The sequence below is a fragment of the Oncorhynchus clarkii genome, chromosome 19 (assembly GCF_045791955.1).
Source record: "Oncorhynchus clarkii lewisi isolate Uvic-CL-2024 chromosome 19, UVic_Ocla_1.0, whole genome shotgun sequence".
Lineage (NCBI taxonomy): Eukaryota > Metazoa > Chordata > Actinopteri > Salmoniformes > Salmonidae > Oncorhynchus > Oncorhynchus clarkii.
The window spans coordinates 24,753,736-24,768,468 of record NC_092165.1 but is presented as its reverse complement, the minus strand read 5'-3'; the positions used below and the strand labels follow the sequence as shown (position 1 = coordinate 24,768,468).

The 14,733-nt window shown below is 42.1% G+C and overlaps 1 protein-coding gene across 1 annotated transcript in view; it reads right to left on the bottom strand.

Annotated features, from left to right (window-relative positions):
* LOC139374953 (neurexin 3a) overlaps nucleotides 1–14,733 on the bottom strand; it is a 447,428-nt gene that overhangs the window by 93,298 nt on the left and 339,397 nt on the right. The window contains exon 19 of the mRNA XM_071116227.1: nucleotides 14,483–14,664. Within this exon, the coding sequence (XP_070972328.1) occupies nucleotides 14,483–14,664 (182 nt within the window). The remainder of the gene's footprint in view (nucleotides 1–14,482; nucleotides 14,665–14,733) is intronic.

The window sequence follows — 14,733 nt, the reverse complement described above, 5'->3', positions numbered from 1 at the left end:
GCCTCGCTCTGTAAAAGCACATCCCATAATTGCCGTCTACAGTACTATAGTATCAATCGTGTTCTGAGACTAGAGGGTCCAGGAAGCCAAGCAGTGTTCACAGGTGAACGACGCTACATGGCTAAATATTTTGCATTAGTCAGAGAGTCAGCGCTATCTGACACAGAACGCAGCAGCGAGAATTCACAAAAGTTTTTGTCTGTCTGACTGTGAAGAGGGGCTTGAGTTGGAGTTTTAGTGGATAGTAGCTAAACCTCCATGCTTTTTCTTGTCTTGTCTGAGTTCTATTGGAAGGACAGGCTGAGTTATTTTAGAAGGACTGAGTTCTATTGGAAGAACTGACTGAGTTATATTGGAAGGACTGACAGTTCTATTGGAAGGACTGTCTGAGTTCTGTTGGAAGGACTGGCTGAGTTCTGTTGGAAGGACTGGCTGAGTTATATTGGAAGGACTGACTGAGATCTATTGGAATGACTGACTGAGATCTATTGGAAGGACTGACTGAGATCTATTGGAATGACTGACTGTGTTCTATTGGAAGGACTGACTGTGTTCTATTGGAAGGACTGATAGTTATATTGGAAGGACTGGCTGAATTCTGTTGGAAGGACTGATAGTTATATTGGAAGGACTGACTGAGTTCTGTTGGAAGGACAGGCTGAGTTATATTGGAAGGACTGACTGAGTTGTGTTGGAAGGACAGGCTGAGTTATTTTAGAAGGACTGAGTTCTATTGGAAGGACTGGCTGAGTTCTGTTGGAAGGACTGGCTGAGTTATATTGGAAGGACTGACTGAGATCTATTGGAAGGACTGACTGAGATCTATTGTAAGGACTGACTGTGTTCTATTGGAAGGACTGACTGTGTTCTATTGGAAGGACTGACTGTGTTCTATTGGAAGGACTGACTGTGTTCTATTGGAAGGACTGGCTGAGTTCTGTTGGAAGGACTGGCTGAGTTCTGTTGGAAGGACTGGCTGAGTTCTGTTGGAAGGACTGGCTGAGTTCTGTTGGAAGGACTGGCTGAGTTCTGTTGGAAGGACTGGCTGAGTTCTGTTGGAAGGACTGACTGAGTTATATTGGAAGGACTGACAGATATATTGGAAGGACTGACTGACTTCTATTGAAAGGAGTGGCTGAGTTCTATTGGAAGGACTGACTGAGTTCTATTGGAAGGACGGTACTAGTCACCATTGGTGGTGGCCACCATTTCAAGTAATTAACTGAATAACAGAGATTGGATGGTCGAATCGAACAAAATCCCCCTGATGGTATCTAGCTGTTTGTCTTTCAAAGCCTCTCCCTCATCTGTTTTTATTTACCTGCCTTGATTCCCGTCAGGCTCAAAGTAAACCAGGCTTTCTGTGATCTGTCAATCAAGACAAGGGAATGACAGGTAGAGAAGGCAAACAGCACTGAGACGGACAGGGACATTGCCTCAGCGAGCTGGTGTGGTTTAGAGAGGCGTTTGAAGGCAATCTCTTCACATCTCTACTTTAGTTGACACAATAAGGTTGTCGGGTAAAAATAGTACCTGTATCTTATTAACTTTAGATGTACATCCTATACATAAGGGCATGTATTGTACAATTCTGAGTATGATGAAAATTCTATTTCAGGTGTTGTTGAAATTCATACTTCGCATTTCAGGCCAACTCAATGACAAGGGATTTCAATGTTAAAATGCTATGTTGATCGTGCGTATCTTTGACTGCGGCTGTATAAAATTGTGGCTTGTTTTTTTTTCTCTTTATTGCTAGGGAATAAAATATAATCAGTGTTTTAGTTCTGGAATGTGATGGGTCTTCAATCAAAACAAACAGCTAGCTCTTACATCTTGCTCAGTCATTGTTTAAATACCATCCAATTAATGATTGGATTGACAGGCTACTGCTTGACATAATAGTAGGAGTAAGCAGTGGTTAAGCACGCGCACACACACACCCGCACACACACACACACACCCGCACACACACACACACACACACACACACACACACACACACACACACACACACACACACACACACACACACACACACACACACACACACACACACACACACACACACACACACACACACACACACACACACACACACACATTTCATAACCAGTTGTCTCATAAATGTTGTAGAAGAACAAAAAAAGATTAGCCTCTCCTTTAGAACAGGTGTAAAGCTCCTCTCTCACCTTTCTCTCCATCTCTCTGTTTCTCTCTCCTTCTCTCTTTCTATACATCCCCATACCTCCTCTCCCTCCCTCTCTCTACCTACCTGATGGCTTATCCTCCCCCTGAGAGTGGTCGATTTTCTCCCACTGGCTCTGCAGGTGTATTTTGACAGGCTGTTCTTTATTGTGTGTGTGGTTGCGGTGACCTGAATCTTCAGGCTCCACAATGCTTTCCTCCTCACCTCCAGTGACTGCTTGGAAACCAACAGAATTCCAATTACCTGACTGTCCTTTTCCCATACTAACTGAATAGGAGAGGGGTACTATTTTACCAAAGGAAAAAAAAGTTGCGGATACACAGCCCTGCTAGACACCCTTTGCTATGGAGCGTGGAGTTGGACACCTTCAAAAGCACTCGGCTCACACCTCCCCCTGTTTGTAAGATTTTGAAGAGGGGGGAAATGACGGGTCTCAACCACCTGGTTTTCCAACCTAGAAAAATGTAAAAACACGGTTCAGTTTTGTACGTCTGTCAGTGTTTTTGGAAGGAAGTGCTTATTTACAAGGGTTTTGAACACTTGCATGGAAATGTGTAGCTCTTCTCCTCTCCTGATAGAATAACCAAACCGATCTTACATTGGCAGACCAGGGTTTCTTACTTATTAAAGGAATAAAACAACAACACTTACCTAACAACTGCCGGCCGCTGTTAGTATACTTTGAAAAGTTTAGAGTACCCCATTGTGAACCACTCAAAACACCCCCATTCGCCGCCTGCCACATAACTTTATATACCACGACTTAAATGGACTGAAATAAACAGGCAAGGCGACACGTCAAGGTGGTAACATCCATTACCATGGCGACAACAAGAAGGTAACAAGCTTTCGCCAGCGGCTGGGCTTTATAAAATAAACATGAGTGGGCGAGAACACATGCTGACCTGCACTTACGCCTCTCCCTTCATCCTGACCAGGTCTGCATGCCATTAGCACACACACACGCACGCGCACACACACACACTTTCATTTTCAATATGCCTGATTATTTAATGACACTGTAGCATAAAATAAATACTGTGAAATGGACAAAGGGGAGACCATCCTTCCCACTACTGATTCAAGTTTCTCTCTACCCCAGTTAGAGAGCTAGTACCATAGAAATGTTCAGATGAAAGGAGTCTGCCTTTACAAGAAGAAAGAAACAGTGTTTCTAACAACTTGGGTTATAGAAGAAAGCTTTAGCATCTTACCGTTTACGTCAAGAAAAGGGTGCAATAACACTGCTTCCAAACCCCAAATAAAAGTATTAGTAAAGACTCAACCAGCCTATACACAGTTGGACTACGTTTGTTTTCTACCCTACTTTTGGGATATAATGGATGCATTCACACTTTTATATCATTCTAATTACTATAAAACCTTCAACTAAACTGCCACTATTCTGTGGTTTCAGTACGCTCTCTTTTGATAATTCACAAAGTCAAAAACTGAAATGGAAATGCTGCCCTTCCTGGATCCTCTCTATATTAAGACGGGCTAAAAGCTCCTCTCTTTATTTTCAGAGTGGAAATAGATATTCACTTTAATATCCATCTCTGTTGAGGACAGAATGGATCTGAGTCGTGCTTAGGGATGGACAGGTGATTTCATAGATGATGGCATAATCATATCCAATCTAACATTATTACAATCTAATGCTTTGAAACTTGACGTGTGACTTGATTGAATAGCCACTGAAGCTTGACTGAAGTTATATTATTTGTGTTCACCTACCAGTATCAAGTCTAGCTGTTCTGAAATCTTATATTTGGCCTACTTTGTCACTGTTGAGAGAGGCCATACATACATACATACATAATTTATATTTTATATTTAAGGAACATCTTTCCTTATACGAGGCTAGTACTGAGCCGCAAATAACACCTCACGGCACAACGCCTCTCGAACATGTGACCTACTGGTTGTGTGTATGTACTGAAGTATGTGTAACTGATAGATGCACACACACACACGCTACATGTTGATGTATTCAAATGCGTGTAAATTGTAAAGTCTTATGTCTGTAATGTCTTTTTCGTTATGTCGTAAACCCCAGTAAGACTAGCTGTCGCGATTGACGTCGGCTAATGGGGATCCTAATCAATCAAATCAAATCAAACGTCTGAGCCACATGTCTGTTCAACATACTGTCCTGTAGAGCACCGTATCCACTTTGCCAAACTGAGTGTGATAATTACTGTCTGCGTGTCATCTCTGGCTCGGCGTTCACACAAACACACTCCAACTCCATCTGAAGGTGTGTCTGCATGTAGAAGGTGACTGTGAATAAAGAAATCCAACGAAGGATTTCTGAGAAGAACTCTATCCTCCTGCTGCCCCCTGCTGTTAGCCAATTGGAGAGGTGGAGGTGAGTCGGACCGGCAGCAATTTTCACAGGAAATGATGGCCTGCATACGGTGAACGCATAACAAAAAACATGGACAGAAAACATTCTGTGCCACTTACGGATTAATACATTATCCCCCTGCCTATGTGCGAAAATAAAATACATATTCGGGCTCGAGAGAATCGCATGTTCTCTCTCTTTGTGGTAAAAGTTTGATGGTGAAGGACAGATTATTATTTTTTTTTGGGGGGGGGGGGGGGGGGGGGGGGGGCGGGTAGAAGGGAGAGAGAAAGACGGATAAGAAAAGTGATCCATTGAAAGTCGGAGAACTCAAGTTTCTCCCTTCCCTCTTGAAGCACTGTCTTCGGGGATACGCCTACAGCCCGCCGACACCTCGGCCGTCGTCTCAGAGACAGCTGTTTATGCAAATCTCCTCTCAGAAGCTGCCGGCCATGTTTAAAACATGATGAGTCGTTCAAACAACTCCTTTCAGGGCCAATGACATCACTAGAGCTTCAGCTGCAGGGCTGCTATTATTATCCCGATAATAATAACGCAGCAGCAGAGACGGGACTGTTTCTCACACTTTACACTCTTTACCTAGAAATTACAGCCCAATTCACAGCACTCGGCAGATATTTGGTAGTGAGCACAGTGACAACGAACACAATGTGAGACCCAGCTCCACTCTCCCCTAGGCTTACAATGATTATCCCTGAAGTTACTGTACACATTTAGAGACTTGGTCGTACCGCTCTCACATCAGTCTCAGCACTTCCTAAGTATTGGCAAACCCGGCCTGTCACAACGCTATACCTCTGACCACATTAGAACCAGCCAAAACAGAGTGACAGTTTTCCACTTTCTATCGAGAATCCATCGGTGTCAGTCAAACGACAGGCTGGCGAGGACAGGGAATGGGAACTGATTAGCCAATGAAATTGAAACCGGCATTAATTAAGGTAGGTCCATCCGGACGCATCCCCCACCGTCCTCTCCAGTTTTCTGAGCCGGTCTATTTTCCGAGTTTTCGCAAACCCGAAACGGACCGGGCGGATCGATAGGCAGCGTTGGACCTGACCTTTGTGGCCAAGTGTATTTTTTTCCATCTTCCTGCTTCATCTCAGCTTGGGTTCGGCCGCTTCTGAAAAACACGCTGCTCAAATTCATTGGCTATCAAAACCGACCACCATCCAATTTAATGCAACTTCCAGATCAGAAATATACCTTAGGGGGATCGCATTACAACTATTGCCTGCTCGCTCTGAGACACAAAGAAGCCTGAAGGGGCTACAGCTAAGCCTGCCTTTCTCCAAAGAGGGAACATATAATTATGACTTCCATCCTAAACTGATTCCATTACTCATGCTGATAAGAAGGGCCAGGGGTTTGGCGAGGGGGAGCATTACACCCCCCCTCTAGGCTAACTTCCTAACCTCCTGCCAAATGTATGACCATATTAGAGACACATATTTCCTTCAGATTACACAGGCCCACAAAGAATTCAAATACAAATGCAATTTTGATAAACTCCCATATCTATTAGGTGAACTACCACAGTGTGCCATCACAGCAGCAAGATTTGTGATCTGTTGCCAGTGAAGAACAAACACCATGTTAAATTAAACCCATATTTATGTTTATTTATTTTGCACATCGTTACAACACTGTATATAGCCATAATATGACATTTGAAATGTCTCTATTCCTTTCGAACTTTTGTGAGTGTAATGTCTACTGTTAATTTATATTTCTTATTTCACTTTTCTATTTCACTTGCTTTGGCAATGTAAACATATGTTTCCCATGCCAATAAAGCACTTTGACTTGAATTGAGAGAGAGAGAGACGGAGAGCGACAGACACAGTGTGTGTGTGTGTGTGAATATGTGTCGGTGTGTGTGAGTGTTAGATTTTCAAACAGCATTAGAGGTAATATTAAACCCTGACGTATTGATTCATAAAGCCAGGATAATAGAGATGAAAGTTAGGTCTTTCTGAGGAGGTAGGGACACATGAAAGGAAAACCCTCAGAAAGCGTCTGCCCTGATCCTTACAGACTTCCAGAGCATTTAACCTGCCTCGCTGTGACAAGACTATGACTGTTTGATATCCTCAGTCAGAGTCTAATGAGGCATCTCTGGTATCTCGGGGTGTCTTGTCATGCTCCCCATAAAAAAAAACAATGGGCTTGGTAGCAATAACTGCAAAGACTTCTGTCTTCATAAAATGTCGAATTGGAAATGCCTTGGTGTCAAACCAACATAATTTATGCCCAAACACAATTTTATACACAAATATTGATATATATCTTTTTTTAAATAGGAACAAGATGGGACGGGATGTAATCTCGTCCCTCTCCCTTTCTCCTTAGATTCTAGCTAAATCAAACCAATAATTTGAAATAAAAACTGTTAGAACTCCTTTCCCGCTTGTCTCCAGTAGGTCTTGTTGCTATTTAGATGGCTAGATAACAACTCCCTTTCACAGTGTACTCTATCCTGCTATGGCCCTCATTAGTACGTCTTACATCCCTGCCTGCTTTATTCATTCGAATGAATGACAATGTGATGTCTTGTTGTCCTGCTTGGTTGATGCAGATGTGCCTTTTATTACTTCCATCAGGGGAGGGAATCAGCTCAGTAAAAACAACACAATAAGTGGGTTTACTCATTAAAACGTCTTTCTATCAATAAATACCTAGGGAAAATGACATTTTTGACATTCAAATGTCAGTTATTTAGGAGACACTCCTATCCAGAGCAATTTACAGTAGTGAGTGCATACATTCTCATACTGGTCCCCCGTGGGAATCAAACCCACAACCCTGGCATTGCAAGCACCATCCTCTACCAACTGAGCCAATGGGGACCCACATACTTCAGCAATATCTGCATACCTTTATATCTACTCTACCTAAGGAGCTAGCTGTTTTACAAGACCGTTTGGCAAGTGTCTCACTTGTAGCTAATCTGTTTCTGAAAGGAACACACAAGATGATCACATTAAGTTCTTAAATTCACCACCAGTTCGATGAAAACAACAGTCAATGTCAGCTAGGTGGTTTAAAAATTTCAGTCCGATTTTTCCTTTGGAGTGTGTGCCGTCAAGCTTTCACAATCCCAACACAGAGGGAAACGAACAGTTCTATTACACCTATAATGGCAGCTCTCGTCCCCAGTCGAAACAAGCACAGGTAATGTGCTACCTCTCTCCCCTAATGCTACTGCCAGCTGATAGCAGTGGGAAAGTGGGAGAGGGCCCGTGGCATATTGATGCGTCTGCAGAGGAGGTTTTTCTCCTGATTGAAAATCAACGGGCGAAGTGTAGTTATGCTCCCTGCTGATTAGAACCTATCAACACTATAGATTTCCTGTACACTCTGATCTCTCTGCCTTATAGGATTTTATTGGAACACGTGGGGGTGGCGACAGATGTTAGTGTCTGGGCTATTTGTCCTTTTTTTCTCGTGTGCGTCCGCTGTCGATACGTGGAGAACGACCAGGTAAAATCTCAAAGAGATTGGACTCCCTTTATTTGGCTATAACTATTTAAACGTCTAGCCTAACCTAATTTAACCACGGTTAACTGCAGTGAGTATAGTCCATTTGAGGTTCGCTATACAATAGAAGCGATGCCATAAACTAAGGCCATGCATTTGGCTTTTTCAAAAACAAAATAATAAGGAAGAATATACAGACTACATAAATGCAGCAGGAAAAAAATGATTTAAATAATTGTCATAAGAGCTCCACTTAAAGCCAGATTGGATATTTTGCCCGACCACCCATGTAAAAAGAAAAACTCTCTGTGCGAGTAGCAATTTGAAGATACATTCAGTTTGGCTCTAATTATACGCTACCCAGCATGCTGTGCAGCGGTATGGAGGAAGTGAAGACTTGTCGTTAATGACTAGAGAGCGTTTCCCCACCAACAAACATGCATCTCGGTACAGGGACTCCTCCGTTAGCAGATTACAGAAGAGAGGGGAGAGGAAGAAAGTGAATACAAAATTCCTTTACAAATAACTTTTTTCATCATCAAACTTTCTCCAATTAGTTTTTGAGTTTAGAAGAACGAAAGGGAAAAAGAGGTAAAGAACAAGAAGAGATTAATTGCTGAACTGGTGAAATAAAAATATACCAAGAAGGGAGCTAGCCCAAGGAAGATAGGTAGAAAGCAAGAGAGAGAAAAAGAAAGAGAGCGAGAGCAAGAGAGAGAGCGAGAGAGGAAAGACTCCTTGGCACTGGTTTATCTAGGCAGATGGCCCATTTGGCTAGAGGAGCAGTCTGGTGACGCCTGATCCTCAGATCGATGAAGACTTTAATCTACAGAGAGACTTTTCATTCTGCCGGAAGAAATATGGCACCACATTACACAGCATTCCTTTGACCTAAGCACATTGGTTCCCCTTGGTTTTGGCCTGCTAAGTTTAGGAAGCACCAGCCTGCTACCGTAATGAGCTGTGACTCCCAGATGATAAACTGCCATTGGATGAATCAATTCAAGCCGCAAATTTTACTTGTTCAACCAAATTGCACATCTGGATTTCGATCAAACAGGTTCTCTGACCATATGCATGTTGTTGTAACTTAAATGGAGGAATTCTCTACTGAGTCATATTCTGATGCTTTAGGACTCAAAAGCCAAAACGTTCTATGTCAGGCCACTTCCCCCAGACTGAGAGCAGTCCGTTCATCTTACTGTTGACACCACAGCACGAAGAGAAGACGATCAAAGACAGCCAGAGTTGGAGCACTTTTGCAGATATACAGTATTGTTGCACTATGAGCCAGCCAGCACAATGAAGATTAACGAGTGCAGTGAGTAAACACTCTTTGTCTCTTGTTTCTGTCTGATTCCTCTAATTCCTCTATCCAGGTTGCCATTTGGGCAGTCGACATCTGCAACAGTGGATGTGACATGTTTGAAGGACAGTGGATGTGACATTTGCCCAGCCTCAGGGGCCCGCGTGTCCACAACGAGGTGGACCTCCATCCCTGCTCTCCACAAAGGTCAGAGGATGGACGTTTATCGGGTGAAAATGCCACGTCTTGAGTCAGCCCAAGAGGAACCGACGGCGGTGAACCTGCTAACGCTCCAGAGCCCTGGGGGACAGCAGGGACAATCTGTTGTTTTACCTCACTTCCACTCTCTCTCGCTCTCCTCCTCTCTCTCTCCACCTCACTCTCCGGTCTTTTCTAGCCAAAGTCAGCATGTCAGGGCTGTGTAGAGGACGAGACCCCAGTCTGTTGCATATGTCCCAGAATAAAACACATGACCAATATCATGGTGTGGAATCATTTCACTTTGTTTAAAGGCCAAAACCATGACACTTAGGCCTATCATTGCTTTTATTTGGAGCTGCAGGGAGGGAAATGTGGAGTGATTAAAAAATTATGTTTTTGTTTTTTTAAATCAAGAGTTCATATACTGTAGATTGAACAACATCTGAATGATTAACTGTCTGAACAAACGGTTTGATAGGTCTTTGTTACTTTAATAAAATGTTGTTAATAAGCTAGTATGCTTTTGTTTAATGTAGTTTTCAACATGTAAAACAAAGCCAAGTTTGAATCAACCCCTATAATGACACACAAATGTCTCAATTCCCTTAACTGCAGGTTTGTGCTCCAGATTTGAGCCGATTTGGCAGGTCCAGTGTTTGTCCGCCCTTCCCCGGGAAAGAGGTCCCAATTTGGGGTGAGGTGGAGCGGAGAGGGAGGGCATGTATGGAGATCTGGTGTGGTGCCATTGCTTTGACCGCCCGTTAAGGCCGGAGGAGTCCCAACAGACCGGACTCGAGAGCCACAATAAAACAGTGGACAGATGGAGAGGGTGAAAGAAAGAAAGAGAGAACGATAGAGGAATGTGTGTGTGGGTACATGTGTCTTTGTGAGTGAGAAAGACAAATTATAGAGGATTTTTCTACCCCATCCATCTCCTTACAGAGAGTGGAGGCATTGAGGCAGCCAGCCATACAGGACAAGGTCAATCATTTATGAACAAATCCAATTAGTTGGAATATACACTACATGACCAAAAGTATGTGGACACCTGCTTGTGGAACACCTCATTCCAAAATCCTGGGCATTAATATGAAGTTGGTCCCCCTTTGCTGCTATAACAGCCTCTACTCTTCTGAAAAGGCTTTCCACCAGATGTTGGAACATTGCTGCGGGGACTTGCTTCCATTCAGCCACAAGAGCATTAGTGAGGTCGGACTTGCAGTCGGTGTTTCAATTCATCCCAAAAATGTTTGATGGAGTTGAGGTCAGGGCTCTGTGCAGGCCAGTCAAGTTCTTCCAAACCGGTCTCGACAAACCAATTCTGTATTGACCCCAACTTTGTCTTGAATCGTCTTGAACGTCATTGGAACTAAGGGGCCTAGCCCGAACCATGAAAAACAGCCCCAGACCATTATTCTTCCTCCACCAAACTTTACAGTTGGCTCTATGCATTCAGGCAGGTAGCGTTCTCCTGGCATCCGCCAAACCCAGATTTGTCCGTTGGACTGCCAGATGATGAAGAGTGATTCATCACTCCAGGGAACATGTTTCAACTGCTCCAGAGTCCAATGGCGTTAAGCTTTAGACCACTCCAGCAGACACTTGGCATTGCGCATGGTGATGTTAGGCTTGTGTGCGGCTGCTCGGCCATGAAAACCCATTTCATGAAGCTCCTGACCAGCAGTTGTTGTGCTTACGTTGCTTCCAGAGACAGTTTGGAACTCAGTAGTGTTGTAACCGAGGACAGATGATTTTTAAGCGCTCGGTGGTCCCGTTCTGTGAGCTTGTGTGGCCTACCACTTTGCGGCTGAGCCGTTGTTGCGCCTAGACATTTCCACTTCACAATAGCAGTGCTTACAGTTGAACGGGACAGCTCTAGCGGGGCAGAAATTTGACAAACTGACTTGTTGGAAAGGTGGCATCCTATGACGGTGCCACGTTGAAAGTCGCTGAGCTCTTCAGTAAGGCCATTCTACTGCCAAAGTTTGGCTTTGTGCACAATTTTATGCACCTGTCAGTAACGGGTGTGGCTGAAATAGCCTAATCCACTTATTTTAAGGGGTGTCCACATGCTTTTGTTTATATATTGTATTAATTCACCAGTGATGATAAAAGCACTGGACAGTGTGAAAAATCACAATGCATTAGACCAATGGAACTGCTTTCATTCTGCCAGGCAAACCAACTATACATTATACAGACCAGGACTCCACAAAAAGGGAGAAAGGCAGCGCTCAGTGGTGTAAAGTACTTACGTAAAAATGCTTTAAAGTAGAACATTAGTAGTTTTTGGGGATATCTGTACTTCACTATTTATATTTTTGCCAACATTTTCTTTTACTTCACTACATTCCTAAAGAAAATAATGTACTTTTTACTCCATACATTTAGCCTGACACCCATATTACTCATTACATTTTGACAGGAAAATGGTCCAGTTCACACACTTATCAAGATAACATCCCTGGCCATCCCTATTGTCTCTGATCTGGTGGACTCACTAAACTTCAAATGCTTCATTTGTCAATTATGTCTGAGTGTTCGAGTGTGCCCCTGGCTATCCGTCAATATTTTTTTTTTTTACAATTGTGCTGTCTGGTTTGCTTAATATAAAGAATTTGAATTGATTTATACTTTTACTTTTGATACTTAAGTACATTTTAGCAACTACATTTACTTTTGATACTTAAGTATACTTAAAACCAAATACTTTTAGTCTTTGGTAATATTTTACTGGGTGACTTTCACTTTTACTTGAGTCATTTTCTATTAAGGTATCTTTACTTTTAAGTATGACAATTGAGTACTTTTTCCACCACTGGCAGCGCTATAGACTCTGATCCTTTATGAGTATATCTAAGAGCCAAATCTATAAAGAATAACAATTTAAAAAATCTCTCAGTGACGACCCTATCGAAATCCACAGCTTAATTATTTAAAGGGAAAGACAAAATACAAAGACTGTGTGAGTATAAGTTTGTGTGTGCCTGTGTAGATGTTCAATTAGGTAAGCGTGTGTGGTGGTGTGTAGCGTGCGCATGTGTGTGTGTAGATATGTAATTTGGTATGCATGTGTGTGTGTAGATGTGTAATTTGGTATGCATGTGTGTGTGTAGATGTGTAATTTGGTATGCATGTGTGTGTGTAGATGTGTAATTTGGTATGCATGTGTGTGTGTAGATGTGTAATTTGGTATGCATGTGTGTGTAGATGTGTAATTTGGTATGCATGTGTGTGTTTAGATGTGTTATTTGGTATGCATGTGTGTGTGTAGATGTGTAATTTGTTATGCATGTGTGTGTGTGTAGATGTGTAATTTGGTATGCATGTGTGTGTGTAGATGTGTAATTTGGTATGCATGTGTGTGTAGATGTGTAATTTGTTGTGCGACCCAACCAAATTCACAGAAAAATGTGAGTTATCGACCTGTCTGTTCTTTTTCTATCTGTGCTATTTCTATGCTTCCCAGTCTTACGTTTAGTTTTTGCTTCTTTTACTTTCGGTTTTGTACACCAGCTTTACACAGCTCAAAATACAATATTTTTGGTTATGGAAAATATATTTCACAGCGGTTTGGATAGTACTATGATTCCCTACACAATTACTGCAAAATGATTGACACCCCTTAAGAGTCTTATTTTTTTTATATACCTTTACTTAACTAGTTTATAAATAAAGTAGTCAAAAGTTCCTAGTACGCAATGACTACATCAAGCTTGTGACTCTACAAACTTGTTGAATGCATTTGTAGTTTGTTTTGGTTGTGTTTCAGATTATTTTGTGTCCAATAGAAATAAATGCTGAACAATGTATTGTGTCATTTTGGAGTAATTTTTTATTATAAATTAGAATATAATATGTTTCTACCATGATTACAGATAATCCTGAATGAATTGTGAATAATAATGAGTGAGAAAGTTACAGAGGGTCAAATATCTTACCCCCAGATTCGCTAACCTCATGCATGTCTTGGGGTATGACCTTTGACCCTCTGTAACTTTCGCACTCATCATTATTCACAATTCATTCAGGATTATCCGTAATCATGGTAGAATCTACATTCATGTAGAAGTGGTAAGAAACATATTATATTCTTATGTACAATAAAATTCCAAAATGACAAAATACATTATTTACCATTAATTTCTATTGGGCACAAAATAATCTGAAACGCAAACAAAACAAACTGCAAAGTTTCTAGAGTCACAAGCTTGATGCAGTCATGGGAATATGTGACCAAATACTAAACTTTGGATGACTTTATTTACAATAACCTTTAGGGGTGTCAATCATTTTTACCTCTACCTTTATGAAAGAAATATATAGTTATTGTTAAACAAAATCTATTTCTCTGAGAAATTGTATTAGTATAAAATAAAATAGCAAAAAATTTAGCTGAGTACTTATTTATGCGTGTGTGCAAACTGTGCATATGTGTGTGTGCGTGTGTGCGTAAAGCCACTGCCAAGACTAGAAGATCCTTCCGGGGAGAATGAAGGAAATCTAGCATGATGAGATGAGATCAGCACTAACAGGAGGAGAGCCACCGGCGTGCAGACCACTCGCCACACACACACACACACACACACACCCCCACACCTGACGTCACTCTGTGTTACTCATATAACAACATCATAACACAATAATCTAGAACAGAAAACCACAAAATCATCCACATCATGTGAATTAATCTCCTAGCCACTGTCCTTTTACACGTCAGCTCCTCATCGGATATAACCCAATGCAACTCGTATACAGTGGTAGGGATACAGGGTGAGATGATGACAGAGAAAGAGAGAGAGAAAACGAAGCAGGAGAGAGACAGAGAAAAAGAGAGAGAGAGAACGAGTGAAAGAACAACAGAGAAACGGATATAGAAATAAAAGATACAGAGCAAGAGTATAGTGTAACTTACGATGTGGAGCATGAGATAGTCTCCCAGACCCGGAGCACTGTCTATCCGGACCAAGATGCCATCCTTTAGGGAAGTACTGAACCCTATGGTCAGTCTGTCTGTGCGCGTGCTTGGCCTCTCGTTGGCTGGCCAGTTGAACGTAATGAGGCCTCCTCCTTTCCCAAAGATATAAGTCATCCCAGCTGAGGAGAAATAGGAGAGAAAGAGAGAGAGAGGCAGAGGATGAACTAAAAGGCTTTGACAGGAGGAAT